At 36.3% G+C, this 21,016-nt stretch overlaps 2 protein-coding genes across 4 annotated transcripts in view; one reads left to right on the top strand and one right to left on the bottom strand.

The window, feature by feature from the left end:
• The window catches only part of ttll11 (tubulin tyrosine ligase-like family, member 11), a 43,865-nt gene extending 28,303 nt beyond the window's left edge, over nucleotides 1–15,562 (top strand). For both annotated transcript variants that reach the window (XM_052107163.1, XM_052107154.1), the window contains exons 7-9: nucleotides 2,422–2,658; nucleotides 4,890–4,996; nucleotides 11,106–15,562. In XM_052107163.1, the coding sequence (XP_051963123.1) occupies nucleotides 2,422–2,658; nucleotides 4,890–4,996; nucleotides 11,106–11,398 (637 nt within the window). In that variant the 3' untranslated portion in view covers nucleotides 11,399–15,562. The remainder of the gene's footprint in view (nucleotides 1–2,421; nucleotides 2,659–4,889; nucleotides 4,997–11,105) is intronic.
• A 155-nt stretch (nucleotides 15,563–15,717) lies between these two features.
• Nucleotides 15,718–21,016, bottom strand: part of dab2ipb (DAB2 interacting protein b) — a 113,911-nt gene continuing 108,612 nt past the window's right edge. For both annotated transcript variants that reach the window (XM_052102245.1, XM_052102253.1), the window contains 3 exons: nucleotides 20,387–20,589; nucleotides 18,528–18,615; nucleotides 15,718–17,056 (listed from right to left, as the gene is read on the bottom strand). In XM_052102245.1, coding sequence (XP_051958205.1) covers nucleotides 16,889–17,056; nucleotides 18,528–18,615; nucleotides 20,387–20,589 — 459 coding nt within the window. In that variant the 3' untranslated portion in view covers nucleotides 15,718–16,888. The remainder of the gene's footprint in view (nucleotides 17,057–18,527; nucleotides 18,616–20,386; nucleotides 20,590–21,016) is intronic.

Below are 21,016 nucleotides of genomic sequence, written 5' to 3'. Positions count from 1 at the left end.
AAATATAACTTTTGATTTAAATGTGTGTTACTATACACTGAACTAAGATTTAAAATAAATGCTTAATAAGTATTGTATATTGTTAGTTTATGTTAACTAATTTTGTTATGGAACCTTATTGTATAGTGTTACCAATACATTTTATGGAACAATTCACAATTTCCTCAAAACTATAAAAACTATTTTAAAACTACACACAAATTACAAACCACTACAAACTTCCACATCAAAATCAAATATTTCCCTGTAAAACATAGTATTTCTTGTCTCAATTAACAATTTTTTATTGATTCGAAGATATATAACAAAGAAAAACACAACATGTATACATTGAATCAACATTTCACACCCACTATTACCCCTCCCCAATCCTCAACCCCACCCTGACCCCCAATGAACACCCCTGTGGTCACAAATAAGAATACACACAAAAAAACAACAAACAAAAAAGTAAATATAATTATCATACATAAATATAATTATATACTTCTCTCTCCACAGCCCCACCCTGAGAGTCTGCCAAAAACGCTAAATAACTGCCGCATTCCCTATCAAACAAATCCCAAAACCCCAGCCTTCTACATGACACCTCCTCGAAAGCTGCCACCCTCCCTATCTCCGCACACCACTCCAAAAATGAGGGCATTCCAGCCGACTTCCATCCCCTTAAAATAATCTGCCTGCCAATCATAACATTGGTTAGAACCCAATTTGTTATGCGTTTATCACCCATATTGATGACCGCCCCGCCCCATTGCCCAAAATACAGAGTCTGGGACAAAATTTAATTTGAATGGTCAAAATCTCACATATAAAACTCTGAACCTTCAACCAAAATTCTTGGATCTTAACACACCACCAAAAAACATGTGTTGTGTTTCCATCTTCTGATTACATGGTATCTCTTGTTGTGTGTTTGTTGGTTTTAACTGACACACAAACCAAGCAAACACACAACAAATTCCACTGGCCAGAACAAATCTGTGTGATAAATCCAAAAACCTCAATTAACCAGGGAGAATTTTGCCAGTCAATTGGTAAATTATTTTTATGGTTATAGCTTATTATACTACTTAATATTGTATATGGAAGTGTGCAGGTAAACATTGCATAGCAATGTTCAAAAAGTTTATTTGAAAATAGCCTACAATACAGCACTGTAAAGTGATGTTGAGTGAAAAGAGAATTCAGTTACTCTACAGTAACAAAAGGTTTCAGATTATAGCGAAATAAGCTATATTACAAATATAGTATACAGTAAAACTAAGTAGATTTGGTACACAGAAAATCTTACAGTACTACTCTGCCTTGTCAAATGCCCCAGGTTTTTGCAGAAATACAGTACATATTGCAACAGAACAAGATACAGAATAAGAAAACTTGGGATAGACAGGGTAGACATACTTTTTTACAAATTATTGTTACATTGTCAAGAACATGTACAATACATGGTCTCTAACCTGCAGTAATGTAGGATAGAAGTCCTGTAGGTTACCTCACTTGTCAAAAGAAAATTGCAGTTACTGTAGTTAAGCTACCTGCTTTCTTGTCTAAAGGTTTGAATGATAGATTTTAACGTAGAATGACCAAGATTTAGCTGGACTTGTTTCCCAGCATTGTGATTCCATGCACAAAAACTTCATCTTTGTCTCTGTCTCTTTTTTTTTGCCAAATCTTCAAACATTGTTGAGATTATTTTTCCAAAGCACATAATCACCTGTGGCCTTTTATTTTAATTGATCCTGAGATTCTGAGTGTTGTGTGAAAAGTTTTGCTACTCTGTGTTTACGCTTGGAGAAATCTGTGTTAACTGCATTTAGGATTTGACGACTTGAGTGAATTATTTTGAGTGGTTGTACTTTCTAAATGAGAACATTGTTAAACCTGTGCAAAATCAGGACATTTTTGTGTAGAGTTTGAAACAAATTGAAACGTGTGGAAACAGGTGAATTGTATTAATTAAATAGTCTTGAGAAATGTGTTTTGTTTCGAGAGTTGAAGGAATGGTTTGGGGTATTGTGCCAATAGATTCAGTTATAATGTGTTGGCAATTGGAAAAAAAAACTCAAGCGCCATCTGAAATGTGACTAGATATAAAATAGCAGAAGAAATAAATATTCTGTAAGTCAGTGATAGATTGCAAAGAACACTTGAACAAACAGATCGGGCAGTGAAAGTGTAGCAGACTCTGGAGAAGTGGGGGAAAAAAGGATAATGGAGAGATGGGGTTTAAGAAAAGAAATAGCTTTTGTCCTTAATGGTGTCTCAAAAACGCACAATTCACCTGGGTTTGGATATGTAATTGCAGTTCATGGTTACTCCCCACTATTCACACTTTAAATCTAAACACTTACATTTTTGTGTGTCTGTGAGTGTTGCGTGCATGTTGAGTTTTCAGTCAACCTGTCTCTATGCCAACAGGACAAATACGGGAGGCAGTTCTTCAGAGGAAGCTATTGTCGTGAAAGCAGAAACTCTTGACAAAGAAGGTCTTGCAGATTCTCTTCCATCTTTGTGTTTAAAAGAAGTCTTTCCCAAATACACCAAGCAGTTCAATTACCTGCGGGTAGTCGAGCGCATTGCTGGCATTTTCCTGCGCTTCCTCGGGGTTAAAGGAACCATGAGACTGGGTCCCACCAGTTTCCGCACCTTCATCAGGCAAGTTATTAGTTCCTGAAGCTCAACTAGGGCAGCAGAGTGTTGCGTCAGCAACGGCAAGGTCATGGCTTTGATTCCCAAGGAACACACATAATGATAACATTTTTACCTTGAGTGCTCCATAACACTGCGGGGTAATGCACTTAAAAATTTATTGAGCCCAGTAAAAGCACCTTTTATTTGCATGCGCTGTATGCACTGGCTTAGCGCCCTATTCATCAAAGGAATTATGAAAAAGCGTTATATAAAACACTCAATTTGCAATTTGCACGCACAATTCAGATCTTGTGGGCCAGTTCTAAGATCTACACTGGCGGCCAAAAGTTTGGAATAACTTACAGATTTTGCTGTTTCAGAAGGAAATTGGTACTTTATTTCACCAACGTGGCATTCAACTGATCACAAAGTATAGTCAGGACATTACTGATGTAAAAAAAATGGCACCATCACTATTTGAAAAAAGTAATTTTTGATCAAATCTAGAAAGGCCCCATTTCGAGCAGCCATCACTCCAACACTTTATCCTTGAGTAATCATGCTAAATTGCTAATTTGGTACAAGAAAATCACTTGCCATTATATCAAACACAGTTGAAAGCTATTTGGTTCGTTAAATGAAGCTTAACTTTGTTTGTTTTTGAGTTGCAACAGTATACAAAAGACATGCATGTCTTAAAGCCAAAATTAGGTAAAAACTGGCAAAAAAGAAACCGCTTTCTCTAGAAACTTGCCAGTCAATCATTGTTTTGAGGAATGTTTGAAATTGCTAAAAAAAACCTGAAGATTTCATACAAAGGTGTACACTACAGTCTTTAAATACAAAGGACAACTGGCTCTAACAAGAACAGAAAGAGATGTGGAAGGCCAGATATACAACCAAACAAGAGTCTCTAGTTTGAGAAATAGACACCACACAGGCCCTCAGCTGACAGCTTCATTGAATTCTACCCGCTCAACACCAGTTTCATGAACAACAGTACAGAGAAGTCTCAGAGGTGCTGGCCTTATAAAAAAAAAAGCCAATTTTGAAACCGAAAAGCAAAAAGAAAATGTTAGAGTGGGCAAGAAAATACAGACATTGGACAACAGATAATTGGAAAAGAGTGTTATGGATCTTAACCCCATTGAGCTTTTGTGGAATCAGCTAGACTGTAAGATGCGTGAGAAGTGCCCGACAAGACAGCCACATCTATGGCAAGTGCTACAGGAAGCGTGGGATGAAATGTCACTCGAGTATCTGGACAAACTGACCGATGTCTTGTAGATTTCTGCCACATCTGAAATAATGTCTTTAAAATTTTTATATAATTCCAATTGTGGTTATAGTTCAGTAAAAAATGTGCATTTATTTTCTTAGCCCTGTTGACAGCCCTAGTGGTCAGTGAAGAAGACGCAGGTTTTTCAGTTAAAATAATGCACAAAAGTGTCACTGCTGTTTATTGAATTCCCCTGTGTCTTAACCAGTTGTGACACGACAAGATTCCACGGTATTTGTCTGTCTACACTTGGAAAATGCTGTGCGATACAGCACAATACTAGTCAAGCAGAACATATTTAAGGTGCAGTTAGTTATATGGAATAGGATTTTGGACCAATGAGATTTTGCTGTAGGTGAGGCATGCTAATGCAGAAATGCAAATCAAGCAATCAACAAAATGTTTTAATGCTCATTGCTTATAGCAGTAGTGACTGTTAAAACAAAAAACTTGACTATCTTGAGGGGCACTTTTATCACTCTCTTTGGATAAAAGTGTTTGCAAAATGAATACATGTAAATGTTAGAACAAGAGCTTCATTGGCTCAGTACACTAAACAAAATTAGAACATAAACATTTATGATTGCATTAAATTAAGTAAAGTCAATTTAAATGAAGTCTCATACCATCTCTATATAAATATCTTTATAAAATGTGACTTTTCAAAGCATTTAGTAATGGAGTCTTTTATTGAAACAAATGAATGAAAAAGTGAAAGAATACCTTAGATTAGGCTTTGGATTGTCTATTAAATTATGCACCTTTATCTCTATTTAATTTGACAATTAAATCATTTTTTGTTTTAAGGCATAAATTACACTTTCACACATTGTTATAGTTAAATTCAGTGGAGTTAATATATTTATGATTGTTCCTCCATATTGCCTCTTAGCTCAAGTGCCACTTTCAGAATAAGACAATATTCAGGTGCTCACTAGGTTTGGTACGCACCACAATAATTGCAAGTCTCTTTTAGGAACTGCAAACTGAGTAACAGCAGCTTCTCGATGGCATCAGTGGACATCCTGTACATTGACATCACCCGTCGCTGGGCTGGAATGCTCCCAGAATCCAGAGAAGCAGGCAAGCAGCCCACCAATCATGACGCACTTTACAGCACATCTTTACTCCCGAGGCCAATACATAATCAAAAAGCTGTTAAACACCCACCAATAAAAGACACATTTGCAACTATTCATCATAGCGTATTTTCCCTAGCATGCCGCCATAAATGGGATTGTCGAGGGAGATAATTGACAAATAAATTTGCTTCTTGATTCATTTACCCAGTACTTGTAAATTGTAAAATAGATGACCAATCACTTAATGCCAAATTACCACAATTTTCAAGCTTGGCCTCAAACTTTCAGTTATTACACTGTACATATTTTTTCTCTCTTAAATATATTTTAAGTGAGGACATTTTGTGTGTGTGTGTGTGTGTATTTGTGTGTACATGTGCCAAAAGTTAATGTGCCCAGAAGTAATTTCTGCTTTTAAATGTGCACTGGTAATATTCCTTGTGATAGTGCATGAGGTTGGGGTCATGCTAGCATAATTTTCTTGGAGGAATGTATGAAATGAATAATGTATGCCATGGCTTGCTTCATCTAATCAACAGAGGGAATGTATATATACTTGAGTCGCTGTCTTCATAAATGGCCAGAGTGGAATGCTGTGAGCTGAATTCTGAAACATTTCAGAAGGTTGCATTGAATTTGGTCATTAGTGCTTTGCAGTAGGGAATAGACTCACATACATAGTCCATTTTCTGTATCTATCTTTCTATGTGGTGAGAGGACGGTAGTAGCTGGTGGATTAGGTTGGTATTTATAAATAATAGAAGTGGTGTTTAATAGGGGACTGGACTGCTTATCCCTCAGGAGGAGGAGGAGAGATAGCACTGTCATGATCTTCATTAATAGTAATACATTTACTGTTGAGAAATGCTGACTTGACACTTGGGTGGAATACTTAAAGAAGCAAAGATTTTTGTAGGCTCACGGTGCCAGACATTTGACTTACTGCATAGTCTGGTCCTTATTGAAAAATGAACGAGTCAATCAATCAATCCTAAAGCACATTTAAAAACAGCAAGTGGTGACCAGAGTGCTTGTACAATAACATTAATAAGATCACACAAAATTCTACCACAAACACTTATCCACCTACACAGATCCTACACAATTTTAGACGGGACTTTAGATGGGAACAAACAGCAGCTGGCCAAGATCGTCATATAAAGCAAATGACTACGGGGTGTTATCTTTTTATGTGTCATCTAGGGTTGGGGTTATCGGAAATGTATTATACCTCGATAATTGCAATTAAAATACATAATTAAAAAGGCAGTCAGTCCCTAACATTCTGCCTAAAATCTCCTTTTGTGTTCCACAGAAGAAAATGATATGGGTTATTATGGACAGTATTGCTTAATTGTTGTAATCCAAAGTACCTTCAAAATGCCTTTTTAATTACATGTCCATATTTCTGACCAGCACAGTATGCAGCCTCAATTTTCATTAAAGATGTTTTTTATGGCGATAGTTTGTCCACAGCAAGGGCTCATTAATGCACAATATACAGTATGTAGTCGGATGAGTGATCTGCATCCACCTTCAGGCTCAAACCCCCTGAGGTCCTGGAAGGCCTTTATATCAGTACAATTGGCTTCCATTTGAAATTTAGAGAGAGAATTTCACACCTCTTCATTTCATAAATGTATTTTTTTCCCCCTGAACTTTGCTGTATGTGTTTCTCTCCCTCAGCTCTCAGGCACAGAGATGACCTTGATATATTTCTGCTGATGATCTGAGTTTGCACATGAAGTTTTTGGAAATATAAATATAACATAATTAAGTTTTCATCACCGAAGAGATATGCTTGAGATCTTGTGCACTAAATAATACACAGATGAAGGCCCATTAATTAATAAACAAGCAGAATGGAAACACTGTCATGTGTAGCATTCAGATTAATCAGGCTCAGCATCTTACTGCCTGGAAATAATGTCACTTCCAATCCCTTTTTAATATATTTAGAAGTATTTTAAGTCAATGTTTTTAGCTGATATTTTTTGGTTTTAAATGTACAGTCTGTTTATGTCCAATAGCCAAATGGTATGTTTCCAGCATCAGAGTTGGAGGGGATAGATTACTAGCATTGACCAGTAATAATTACCAGTAATAATTACTATTGACCAGTTTTGGGTGTAATCCAATTGCAAAATAATTAGTTACTGTAATCAAATTACTTTTTAGTCAAAAGGTAGTGTAATGCATTACATTTTATGTTCTTAGATTACTGTTACTGACTTATAATTAATAAAAAAAAAATAAAAAATTATAGTTTATTTCCAATATATTATTTATGTAGAATGCATGTAATATGGTGTGTGACAATGAACAAGGAAGAAATATACATTATTTTGAGTTTGTTGAGTAGAACAGTGTTTTATAAAGTAACTTAAAAGTAAAGTCATTAGTAATGTGATTACTTTTCAATGAAGTAATTATTAAAATAATGTGATTCAAATTTAAGAGAAATAATTAGTCATTTGTAGTGGATTACTATTTTTAGGTAATTTACCCAATACTGCTATTGACAGTTGCTGTACCCAATTTCCATATCCACAAGCCCCACATTTAAACGGGGCCAAAAAGCTGTTTGAAAAAAAAAAAGGTTTTTCGAAACTTTAAAATTGTCAAAACAATAAAACCTGAAAATGTATATTTGCTTACTAAAAATAGAATTACATATGATTTGTTTTTTACAAATCTTATTTTTAAAGATTCAATTATCTTTTCAGTGTTAATTTCATCAATTAAATTACTGACGAAAATGCTCATAGACAGGGTTTTATTTACTTAAAGATCATGCATCATGGTGATTAACAGAAGGTTTTAACTAAAACATATCTTTGACAAAAATAAGACAAAAAAAGACATACTGCAAGATATTAACAATGCACTAACATATTTTTTTTTATTTCATTTTTAAGTAAGTATGAATTTAGAATTTATTCAAATAATCCAGACGTATTATGCTGGAGATTTCCCCACTTGAGCTGCGTGAGCAACTTATAAAGTAGCTAATACTTCAGTATATTTATTGAAATGCTAATATTTCAGGAGCTCAGGTTTTCAGGACATGTTATTTAATCTTACACATTAAATATATTAATATTTAATATGTTTGATACATTTTTAAATAATTGTAAATGCAGTTTATACATTTTTCAAAATGTTTGGTTAACCCTCTGGGGTCTGAGGGTGTTTTGGGCCCTGGAGAAGTTTTGACATGCCTTGACATTTGTGCTTTTTTCAGTTGCTTAAAAACATATTAATAGCTAAAGTCCAATAACACTGTATTCAGCACAAACTGGGCTACAATAATATGTGAGCAACATGTGTGTACATGAAAATAATGTTTATGCGTGGTTTTTGAAAAAACTAACATTTTAAGTCACTGAAATAAGGTCATATAACACATACTAAACATTTGTCCACAAGCCTTTTGAGCCATCCTGATCACTCATTCAAATTTAACTTTTGTAAGACAATTTTAGTGTTGAAAGGTAATATGCGAGGAGGTGTGAATGATCATGAATATTCATTGTAATTTACACATGAGAGACAAAGACCCTCCCCTGGGCCTATCAATGAGGAATGTGACAGAGAGAGAATGAATGTGAGGAGACTTAATGATCCAAATCAAGTTTTAAGTTAAAATAAGTAATCAGTCTTTTTAAAATAAGTCTTTTCTTTACATAAAGACTTTACTTAATTTTAGACCTACACTACCGTTAAAAGAAGTCTCTTCTGCTCACCAAGACTGGATTTATTTGATCCAAAGTACAGAAACAACATTGATATTCTGAACTCTTTTTACAATTTAAAAGAAGTTTTCTATTTAAATATATTGTAAATAAATATGCTGAATTTTCAGCATCATAACTGCAGTCTTCAGTGTCACATGATTCTTCAGAAATCATTATAATATGCTGATTTTTCTAATATGGGCATATTTAAAGTACATTTTACTAATTTAACCCTAACACATATTTGCAAGCACAAGCTTTGTTGATGATAATATAATTTTATCATTATAAACACTAGATAAAATATAATCTAAACATTCATATAATTTTATATCATATTACATCTCATATTTATATCATACAGCATACAATTTAAATACCTGCTTTAGCCAAAACAGCATTTAAATGTAACTAAAACTTGCTTATTAGGACATATTTCAAATGTCAATACTCTGAATCCTGGCTGGCACGTCTGGAAACAGTCCCACTAGTAAAATATGTACATTTTTATATAAAATAGCATGTCAGCTAATGAAAACTAAATGACTTACTCATCCGAAATTGTATCCTCGGCTGGATCAAGTCTCTCTTCAAAATACAAACGTTCTTCTGAGGAAAATGTTAATTCTTCCTTAATATCATGGAGCTTTCTCGCCTGTGTATCGTTGCAAACGAGCAGAAAAATGAATGAAATGTGTTTACATTATACCTCACAGTCGGTGTTTGTACCATTTGCATTGATCGTCTCAGTACATTAGCATATGAATGGCATGCTCCGCTGGTGGGTGGGATCACATTACAGATAATGAGATGGACCGGTAAAAACTGTACATCGCTTTGTTTCAAACAGATTGCATTGCAGGAGAATATTTTTTTTACATTTGAATTGTTTTATTTAAAAGTAGACATTTTTAACTTTCTTTAGACATATGTTTCATGTTTATGTGATAAGTATTCGTGGAGTTTCGGTTCATTTTTGTGATGTGTTTCTGAAATATGATCGTGAACACAGAGACTGCTTACAGCTCACCCTTTTTATTTTCTTTATTTAACAAAAGCACAAGATTTTGTTGTTATTGTGAGTGTACACAAATAAAAGTAGACCCTTTATAGTCTCTAATGATGTCTTACACTTATCTGTATACCCAAAATATTTTAAGTTGTTTCTGCTGTAATGACGAAAATATCCAGCAGGACGTGCCGGCGTGTCCGTCGACCCCAGTGGGTTAAAGTTTGATCCGTTACAGTTTGATACTTGTTTTTGTATTTTTGACATTATCGTCAACTAAATTGTATTTTTGTCGACTAAAATTAAATGCCATTTTAGTAAAATTTACTAAAAATAGTATGACATGGTAAAGGACATTTCCATCAAAAGACAAATATTTTGACAAATAAATAATGTGTGGTAAATTTCTAGTTCCAAAACCATTATTGACCATCATTATGTTTGGAGGAAAACGGGTGAGGCTTGAAAGCCGAAGAACACCATCCCAACTGTGAAGCATGGGGGTGGCAGCATCATGTTGTGGGGGTGTTTTGCTGCAGGAGAGACTGGTGCACTTCACAAAATAGATGGCATCATGAGGAAGGAAAGTTATGTGAATATTTGAAGCAACATCTCAAGACATCAGCCAGGAAGTTAAAGCTCAGTCGCAAATGGGTCTTCCAGATAGACAATGACCCCAAGCATACCTCCAAATTTGTGGCAAAATGGTTTAAGGACAACAAAGTCAAGGTAATGGAGTGGCCATTGCAAATCCCTGACCTCAATCTGATAGTAAATTTGTGGGCAGAACTGAAAAATCGTGGGCAAGCAAAGAGGCCTACAAACCTGACTCAAGTTCTGTCTGGACGAATGGACCAAAATTCCAGCAACTTATTGTGAGAAGCTTGTGGAAGGCTACCCAAAATGTTTGACTCAAGTTAAACAATTTCAAGGCAATGCTGCCAAATACTAACAAAGTGTATGTAAACTTCTGACCCACTGGGAATATGATGAAAGAAATAAAAGCTGAAATAAATAATTCTCTCTACTATTATTCTGACATTTCACGTTCTTAAACAAAAGTAGTGATCCTAACTGACTTAAGACAGGGAATGTTTTCTACGATTAAATATCTTAGAATTGTGAAAAACTGAGTTTAAATGTATTTGGCTAAGGTGTATGTAAACTTCTGACAAACTGTGTGTGTGTGTGTGTGTGTGTGTGTATATATATAATATAATTTTCCAGATTCAGAATACATTTGAATTTGACTCCATAGTATTGTCACTAGCTCTCCCTTTTACATTTATCAATTACATTATAGAAAGAGTTGCATTTTCAATTTAATATAAAACTGAGCCCCCAACCCCCTCCTTCTCTTTCAGGCATGTGTCTGCAGGCATTCATTGAGGCCTTTTTCTACCTGGCAGCACGCAGGTACAAGGATTTACCCCTACGGGAGCAGGTGCTCTCAATGCTGGAGGTGTGTGAGGGATCCCTCGAGGGACAGGGCCACGAGAAGCCACGGCCACATAGATCGCACACAAACACTATCCCCACTTCTGCCCACTCATCAGCACCAACCACGCTCAACTCCCCTGCCCTGACACGCCGACACAAAGACCATCGGCAGCATCAGACATTGCAGCCCTCTGCTAAGGGAAACACAGACAATTGACAATCTCACTCATGCAAACAAACAGCTCCATATCTTCAGAGGAGTGTTTAGAGCTTTTAGAGGGCAAAGTAATGGACTTTAGTTTAAATAAATACATAGAGAGAAATTAACAGAATATTTTAAAATATAGAAGCCAGGGTTGAAGTGGTCCTTTGAAGTGGTGCACTCTTTTATTTCACCATCGTCACTTAAAGGGATGGTTCATCTCCCATCTGTTATCATTTACTCAACTTAATGTTGTTCCAAACATGTACGACTTCATTTCTCTGTGGAGCTTAAATGGAGGTGTTGGCAGAATGTTAGCCTCAGTCACTATTTACTTTCATTACATCTATTTTTTTCTCCATACAATGAAAGAGAATGGTTACTGAGGCTTACAATCTGTCTAACATCATCTGTGCTTCAAGGAAGAAAGTATACACTACACTAAAACAAATGTGGTGGAGAATATGCATGTTGGTGTATGTGTTCTGATGCAAGTGCAGCAAGAGTCAGGCAATTGTTTCAGTGCTAAACGTGTAGACAGACTATGCACGAGCAAGTGACTTGTGTTGTATTGTTCATATGTGCTTACCATTAGGTAATGCAAGTAGCATTTGTATGCATCGATCACTGCAGGGATAAGTACATCCCTCCATGACAATATCAGGGATGTTGAGATTCTGTTTCTTAAAGGGACAGCGTATTGTCGTAATTACACTTCACTTCAGAAAAGCAGCTAATTACCTTAATGGCCACCTTTAACTGACTAAGCAAAACAACACAGGGGCCTTTTTCTTTGGAAATGGTGTTAACACCGGGATATGGTACAAAATGTACTAAAAGTTTACGAAATTGTTTTATTTATACTTACTGAGTTTTATTTATTACATTTTGAGTTCTATTGTAGTTCACTTTAGTTTTACTGAACTGACAGATCTGCTCCCACAGGTAGGGATTATGAAAGGAAAAAAAGGGGGTTTCTTTGATTAAAGGCAATTTAATCTGTCACAGGATAATCATATATTAGTTAATTTATACAAATTATTCAACTAATTTAATATTGTATTACAACTAGAAGCATCCACACGTAAATATTAGACTTGTCTGATGGTACTGTTGAGTAAACGAGCATTCAAATTTAAGTGTTTTATATGGTTTGATTTTATTTGTCTATTTTGTGAAAGTTTGCGTTTATTTTCTGAAAGCATGCATAAAACTTGATTCTGGCATATAGCAACCAGTGTTATCTGAATTTTGCAATCATTTTGAAAATCAACTCACTGAACACTTAGAAACGTTTCTCAGATAACAGCAAGCTGACTGATGTACTTTAATTGTAATTCACTTAATTTGTTTATCTTAAAAAAAAACAGACAGTACTATTCCATTCCCATTTTGTTTGTCAGCTGAATTATTTAATAATGAGGACATTAAAGCAGGCCTATGAAATAACTAAATAAAAACTTTAATTATTCTAGTTGCAAATGTACATACATTGCACAGCCACAATTGTATAGTTCTTAACATGGACACATTTCTCTGTACATTATTGTTCTTGTCATTGTCCTAAAACAAAGGCAAGTGTTCAGCCAATCCTTTACACATAATTACAAAACTCTTTTCTACAAGTATTATAAAACACACACCATATTTTATGTATTTGTTTATAGATCTGTATATCTTTTTATCTTTTATTTCACATAGATACTATTTCACATTGACATCTGAAAAAACAATGAGCAAATAGTTTTACTTGCAGAGGTTTTATAAACTTTGAGAACTGAAAAGAAGCAGGATAAAGACACATCTGATGAAAGAAATTGAGACGACAGCAGTCTTTTTCATTCAATACTGTTCTAAAAAAAAAATTTTTTTTGACTCACCAGTAGCTTCTGAAGTGGCTGAAAATAGACACCATGACTCTGCAAGGCCTCGGACATCATTAAAAACAACATGAACAAACAGAGGAGTTGACAGCTGTGTCTGAGAAAATTGGTGAAAATAAATATTGGTTCCCTTTCGTGCAATGACCCTAGATACTGATCCTTTTTATACAGATGGTGTACAGTGCTGAAGTGTTAAATACATGCAAAAATACTTTACCAGAACTAAAAAGAGCATGTGATTGGATGAGCTATTAACACAGTCCAACCATTAGTCATGGAACATGTACACATGGCTACATGTAATTTGGTACAATTCATACATACATTGTTGAGATTAAAAAGTACTTCAGTGGCTTAATAATGATCACCTTGAATTTCCAATTTCTCAGTGGAGTGAAGTAAATCCAAGTGGACAAAACAAAGGACTTGGAAAATGTTCAGTCAGGGAAAAAAGTGCATAGTCATAAGACACCTTTCAGAAGCGTGGGCGAGGGATGCTGTTTGTGCTTGGAAATGTTCTCTACCGTACTCCATCCCTTGCTATCAGACTGAGTGCCTCAGCTTAAGACCAAATTTCAGATACAAATCAGTACGTCAAAAACCAATGTAATAATTTAATTTGCTTTGGAGTGACCTTGGGGTTTGCTTTTATATAATATTAAATTATTCACATAATACTCCATCACAGAACTCGTATATAGAGTAGTCTCCTTAAAAATAACATTTCTATTTTACATGTCCTAGGACTCTTTGCAACAAAATAGAGGCATATCAAGTGTCTCACTTTGACAAACACAAATAAAAGTTCAATGAAAACTGCAGCGTCCCGCTGTACTTCAGTGCAGAGCAAAGAAGTCCTTATTAAAATAATACAAAAATATACAAACTCTAAATGCTGACATGGCAAGTGTGCAGCAAATTGGATTGATGAGGCAACACACATGTATAAAAAATTATCAGACATGTACAAATAATAATAATAATAAAAAAACATTCTTAAAAAAAAGAAAATATATATTTCCTTTACAAGTAAAACAATTAATTTGGGATTTTTTTTTTATTAGACTAACAAGCTTTACTGGGGCTATATAGGGAGAAAACATGATAAGAAAAAGCCAATGTAAAACTACAAACTTAAATTATGTAGATCTGGTTTAGTGTACACCAAAACATTCACTCTGCATCTTTTCAGCAATTTGTGCTAAATTTAAAATCTTGGCATTTATGAAATAGACCTGGAATAACATTTAGGATTGTTTGGTGTTCATTTACAGAATGGAAACTTTTGCCATTCAAAATGTTGTCAAAATATTTCCATTTGTCCAGATAAAATGTACGGAGACCCTTACAGAACAGGGCGAGATTGTTTTTTTCTGAAATAGTTTTGAGCTTGCTTGCAAAAAGTTTTGCATTCCCCCGCAGTAGTTTTTCGTAAAACCATAGTTCAAATATGGTATTTGTATAGTAAACACATAATGTCAACAAGGTTTTGGTTTCCCTGTATTATCACTATGGTTTCACTATGAATATCAAGGTTAAAATATGGTTACTGTAGTAAAACAAAGGTAAATTAATGCAGGGGAATATAAAACTATTGCAAGGTAATGCAACTAGTGTTTGAGGGGATGCAAAACTATTTCAGAAAAAAACAAATTCCCGCCCTGTCCAGTAATAACCAAACAATTAAAAAAAAGAAAAAATCATGGTAAAAACCTGAAGATGAAGAATGTAAAATATATTCTTTGTAAAATCTATGTACATTATAATCCATCATAGATGTTCATCTTAACTGTAAAAATAATTTACCAAGACTGGGACTGTGCGATATTATAGGTGCAATCTTTTTTTTAAGGCTTCTCATGATGGAGAGTCAAAGTGCACTATGTACACTGATCAGCCACAACATTAAAACCACCTGCCTAATATTATGTAGGTCCCCATCGTGCCTTCAAAACAGCTCCAACCTGCATCTCAGAATAGCATTCTTCAGGGGGCCTGGGTAGCTCAGCGAGTAAAGACACTGACTACCACCCCTGGAGTCTTGAATTAGAATCCAGTCAGGTCTCCTAAGCAACCAAATTGGCCCGGTTGCTTGGGTGGGTGGAGTCGCGTTGGGTTAACCTCCTCGTGGTCAGTGGGGCGCGTGGTGACTTGTGCGTGGATGCCGCTGAGAATAGCGTGAAGCCTCCACACGTGCTATGTCTCCGCGGTAACGCACTCAACAAGCCACGTGATAAGATGCACGACAACTGAGATGCTATTCTTCTCACCACAATTGTACAGAGCAGTTTTCTGAGTTACCGTAGACTTTGTCAGTTCTAACCTGTCTGGCCATTCTCTGTTGACCTCTCTCATCAACAAGGCATTTCCATCTGCAGAACTGCAGCTCACTGGATGTTTTTTGTTTTTGGCACCATTCTGAGTAAATTCTAGAGACTGTTGTGCGTGAAAATCCCAGGAGATCAGCAGTTACAAAAATACTCAAACCAGACTGTCTGACACCAACAATCATCCATGTGATTATCTAATCAGCCAATCATGTGGCAGCATTGAAGTGTATAAAATCATGCAGATATGGGTCAGGAGCTTCAGTTAAAGTCAGAATGGGGAAAAAATACGATCACAATGATTTGGACCATGGCATGAATGTTGGTGCTAGATGGGCTGGTTTGAGTATTTTGTGACTGCTGATCTCCTGGGATTTTCACGCATAACAGTCTTTAGAATTTACTCAGAATTGTGCCAAAAACAAAAAACATCCAGTGAGCTGCAGTTCTGCAGATGGAAATGCCTAGTTGATGAGAGAGGTCAACAGAGAATGGCCAGACAGGTTCCAACTGACAAAGTCAACAGTAACTCAGATAACCGCTCTGTACAATTGTGGTGAGAAGAATATAATCACAAATGTTGTTCTGAAATGTGGGTTAATGCTGTTTTGGCAGTACGAGGGGGAACTACATAATATTAGGCAGGTGGTTTTAATGTTTTGGCCGATCGGTGTAAGGAGAAACTGGCAAAACACATAACAGGTAGTGATACAATATAGAGGAGAGCATTCTCTGCCATGAGTTGAAGTTGCTCATGCTTTAGTTTCAGCAAGTACCAAAGTTCATGTAAGAGAAGAGAGCGTTATAAAATAAATGTGAGCAAAAAATCTAGTTTCTCCAAAGGCCATTTGGAGAACAACTATTTTGAAGCAAGTCAAATGACTTTGGATGGAAATAGCAGGCTAGAACATTGTAGCATCTGTATAATGTCTGTATTGCATTTCCATATCTCAACTGAATTATTATGTTGTTTTTTTTGTACAGTTAACTGCTGATACATACAAGAATGTCTAGTGAGGTGTTCTAAACTTAAGTTTTTGACCAGTAGCCTCAATGGCCAATGTTTGAAGTGACCTTGTACCACATTACAAACAATTGGTTTACCAACTGTTAAAGTTTGATGTGTTCAGTGTCCATCCAGTAGAAATCCTCACCTGCAATGATTTCTCTCAGTATTCACTTACACAATATCTACACAATTGCTCATGTCCTATATCTCTTCATGCTGTTCTCTCTCTCTCTCGCTCTCTCTCTCTCTCTCTCTCTCTGTGGATGTAGCTGCCATGGGACTGCGCTCAACAGTTTGAGCTGTTACGAAACTCTCCATTCTCTGTGATCTGCAGCTTGGTGGGGTTGGTGGGAGAAATGCCGTTCCGCGTCTGCATGCTATAGCGCTCCTTCAGCTGTGACAGAGCACTCATTAGCCTTGCGTTAGCTGCGTCCAGAGATGCTATCCGTTTCTCCTGCAGAGAGAGAGAGAGAGAGAGAAGGATATTTCAGAGAATTTCTGGGTTTGACCTTGCTCTCCCTTGAGGACAAATGAACAGATGTCCAAGTAAGGGAAAGAAATTTGGTAAACCATACATTTTGAGATTATTCATTGTGAAAGTACTCTCCATGTACAACTGCATGCACACTTTTAGTGCAATATCATGAATCAAGTCCTGCTTCCGTTTGGTTCAAAGACTCAGTGCAACTTTAATGTGCTGTCACAAGTGCTCAAAGTAAGCCGGTTCACACCGATAACACAGTTATCTGCACAGATGAAGCTATTCTTGTGCACCTGCAGCTCATATAAGGTACAGGTTTGTTAGGGAATGCTCAGGGGAACTTTGGAGCAAATTGCATCAAAACAAAATCACAGCTATGATGTTATTCATGATAAAGCTCAATGCTGATATGCCAACGCTTGTCTGCCAGCCTGGTCACACTGTTGGCTAGTTTGAGAGGGGATTTGGGCATTCTTCACCTAGTCAGGCTGGAAGATAAGATTAAACCAGCAAAGACCAGCAAACCAGCTCAGGCTGGTTTAAGCTGTTTTTGTCAGCAGGGAATTGCTAAATACGGACGATAGCTCAGAAGAGAGCTAGTCTGTCTAGCTCAACAGTCGAGTTGGATGTATTTCTATACAGCTTTGTTTCTAAACGAATATTGATAAGTATTATTCCCTGAATTCACACAGTGTTGCCAAGCGAAGTATAAGGAGGTCTATTTTCTTTTCCAGGGAGGATACATTAACCAGGAATTCTGATATTAAGGCAGGCCTGGTTGGTGTAATTTTAATCAGCACAACAGAGGTTTCCACTCTTTTATAAATATATTGATTTGTACAACACAAGCCTGAAAGAGGCACCACACAGGAACAAATCGCTGTATTGAACCAAAGCTACTGTATTCATTGGTGGTTTCTTGGCTCACCTCCTCCACACAATGCTGCCAAAGCCACTAAATTTGCCTTTCAATTTAAAGCAGCCATCACAGTGGGACAGTAAATATTATCATTAATGATGATTAATAATGCTTATTCTGCAGCCACACCTAAATTTGATTTAAAAAGGCATTCATTTATTTTATAATTCACCAGGGCTTCCTGAGGGGTTCCTGACAGAATGACGGGGTTTGTGAGATTGTGATAGAAATTCCAATGTTGAATTAAATGATATAACATTTTTGCTATTTTATACTGTACGTTGGGATAGTGAGAGAGGAGATGGGAATGTATGTGCACTACCCACTACTAAGCCAAATCATATTTTTTTATTAAATTGTTATAAAACAAAGAAAAAGAATAGAACAGGAAATATTTGAAATTACATATATTTATTGAAAGGCTAATAATCAATTAAGTCAATAAATTAGGTCGTAGGGTTTCATCTGACAAAAACATTTGGGAAGCTAATTACCATTTGTAAAGACAGTCATGCATATTCATACCTGTGCATCAATAATCTTTTGTTTGGAGTCAACTATGGCCTGCATATCAGAATGATCCTTCTTTAGCTCTTCCTCCACAGACATCAACCTGCACCAACACAAAACATAAACAAACACTCAGTCCACTCTTGTTATCTGTTCCCGTTCTGTTTTTGAACTAGCGCTCGAGGCCAGAAATAGCTGCCCCATATCATCACTCTTGGAGGAAAGCAGCTTCCAGTAAATTCTGCCTTGAGGATAGTAAAACTCTTTTAAAAGCTCTCTGTCTGATCAGATTGCCACTGATACACTAGCTACTGAGAGCAAACCTACACTCAGTAAATATCTGTGCAACGGTTTTAAAACTCCCTGTGTATGGTCAGTACACTCACTGATCACTTTATTTGGAACACTATACTAATACTGGGTATGGCCTCACTTTGCTCTCAAAACAGCCTCAATTCTTTGAGACATGGATTCCACAATATGTTTGAAACATTCCTTTGAGATTCTGGTCCACGTTGACATGATTGCATGCAATTTCTGCAGATTTGTCAGCAGCACATTCATGCTGTGAATCTTCCGTTCTACCACAAATTTGAAAGATTTTTGCTTTGTGACATGGTGCAGTATCATGCTGGAAGTAACCAATAGAACATGAATAAATAGGTGTACAGGTATTCCTAATGAAGTGTTGAGTGTATATGTGTGCAATGATGTTGTCTTTGTTTCTTGCTATTTTATTTAATCTCCGCCAAGATTATTATAGTTTTACATTTTCTAATTTACAACACATTTCAGTGTAGTTGAGCAATAGTGTTGAAAGTTCCAGTTTTTTTTATTTCAACCAATCAAGACTAAACAAATTCACCTTGGGGGTGTGCAGACTGTCTGGTTTTATATTATTCTTAACGATTTCCCACAAACCAGAAAAAATGCAACAATATGTCTGTAAAACTATATATTCATAGTATTATGAATTAATTGTGTTTTATTTTGTAGTTTCGTTTTGTAGTGTGACTTATTTTCATTAGTACTGTACAAAGTTAGAGGTGCGCTATTTGATAGATTCCCCCGCTCCTCCTACCTCAGGCTTCCAGTGGTTAGACCTGAACTACCCCCACCCCCTCCCCATCTCGTACTTCTGAATGGGAGAACTTCCCTCTTGATTAATTGACCCACAGTCCCACACGGTGACATGATATCATTGACGTGACGTGCAAATGAGCGATAGAAAACTGATCGCACAAATGTCACCATTCCGAATTGTTTTTTGTGCGGGCACCCGTGCCGCCCCCCGGCATTGCTGGCAAGATGCCGCCCTGGGCGCTTGCCCATGTCGCCAATACCTAAATACATAACCGCCAATACCTAAGCTTACATAACTGGCAAAGCATGTGAAATATAGTGCTATAAGGATTGATCTGTGTCATTTTAGATAACTTGATCTTGCCTGTTAATGCTGACAACTTGCAAGCTACCTTGCTTCGTAAATTTCAAATAATTTAACGATCTTCTCTTTACACTAAAAGTCAGGTCTACAGGATAATTTTAAACAAATACGCTGGTTTCTTGATCGTAGTACAACATATGACATACAAAACATACAATAGTGCAACATAACTGTAAACTGTCTGGTTGAGTTCGGTAGTATGTAGCTGTATGTGTGCATAAGTATGCTATGTTAGCTGATAAGTAGTTTTAGTTTAGTCTCCAAGTTTGTAGTAACACATTCTGTGTAATTTCAATTATGCTACCTCATCTGTCAGGGTAATGCCGGTGGATCATGTTCAGTCTCTTACTTTTTGACTTAACTTTAGTATATAATAACAACAACAACTTTGATCTCCTCTAATCAGGTCCAATCCTCCATCTCTAACCTGCTGATGATGCCTTTCATCTGCAGATCTTTGTCTTCCTGTTGCCGTCTCAGTCTCTCCTCAGACTCGTCCAGTCTGGCCTGATACTCAAGTAGCATTTTCTGTGCCTGCTCCTCCTGTCCCTTCAGCCGAGCCTCATACTCCTCCAGCCTCTGAACTGACATACGCAGCCTCTCCTGCAGCATAGAGATCTCCGCCTGATACTGACACACACACAAATAGAGAAAGAGAATTTTTTGTCTTTCCAATTGTTTCTCATTCTCATTCAGCAGTCACCCCTGAATGCTTGAAATGTTTTGATTAGTAAATTGTCACAAAGTTTTCAGTTGTTTTTAATAACTGGATGAGTATTTAAAAATAATTTTATAGAGAAATTTAAGCTAATAGAATATTTTAGAGCTAATAAAAGCAACATAAATTTATACTGTTGAATTTTCCATGACTTTCCATGTTTAGGCCGGTTGCATAAACAATAATTTGAGACGGTGTCTAACAATTAGTTTGACTTGCTAAAGACACCAGAAGAAAGCCTGTTGCATAAAACAAGCTCACAGTTGTCTTTATTAAGACAGTCTAATTTGCATTGCATTGTGGGAAAAGTAAGACACTGAACAGCTTAAAAAATGTCCA

The sequence above is a fragment of the Xyrauchen texanus genome, chromosome 3 (assembly GCF_025860055.1).
Source record: "Xyrauchen texanus isolate HMW12.3.18 chromosome 3, RBS_HiC_50CHRs, whole genome shotgun sequence".
In the NCBI taxonomy this organism is placed as follows: Eukaryota; Metazoa; Chordata; class Actinopteri; order Cypriniformes; family Catostomidae; genus Xyrauchen; species Xyrauchen texanus.
Note: the sequence above shows the minus strand (reverse complement) of the source record. Positions and strands in the feature narration are given on the sequence as shown.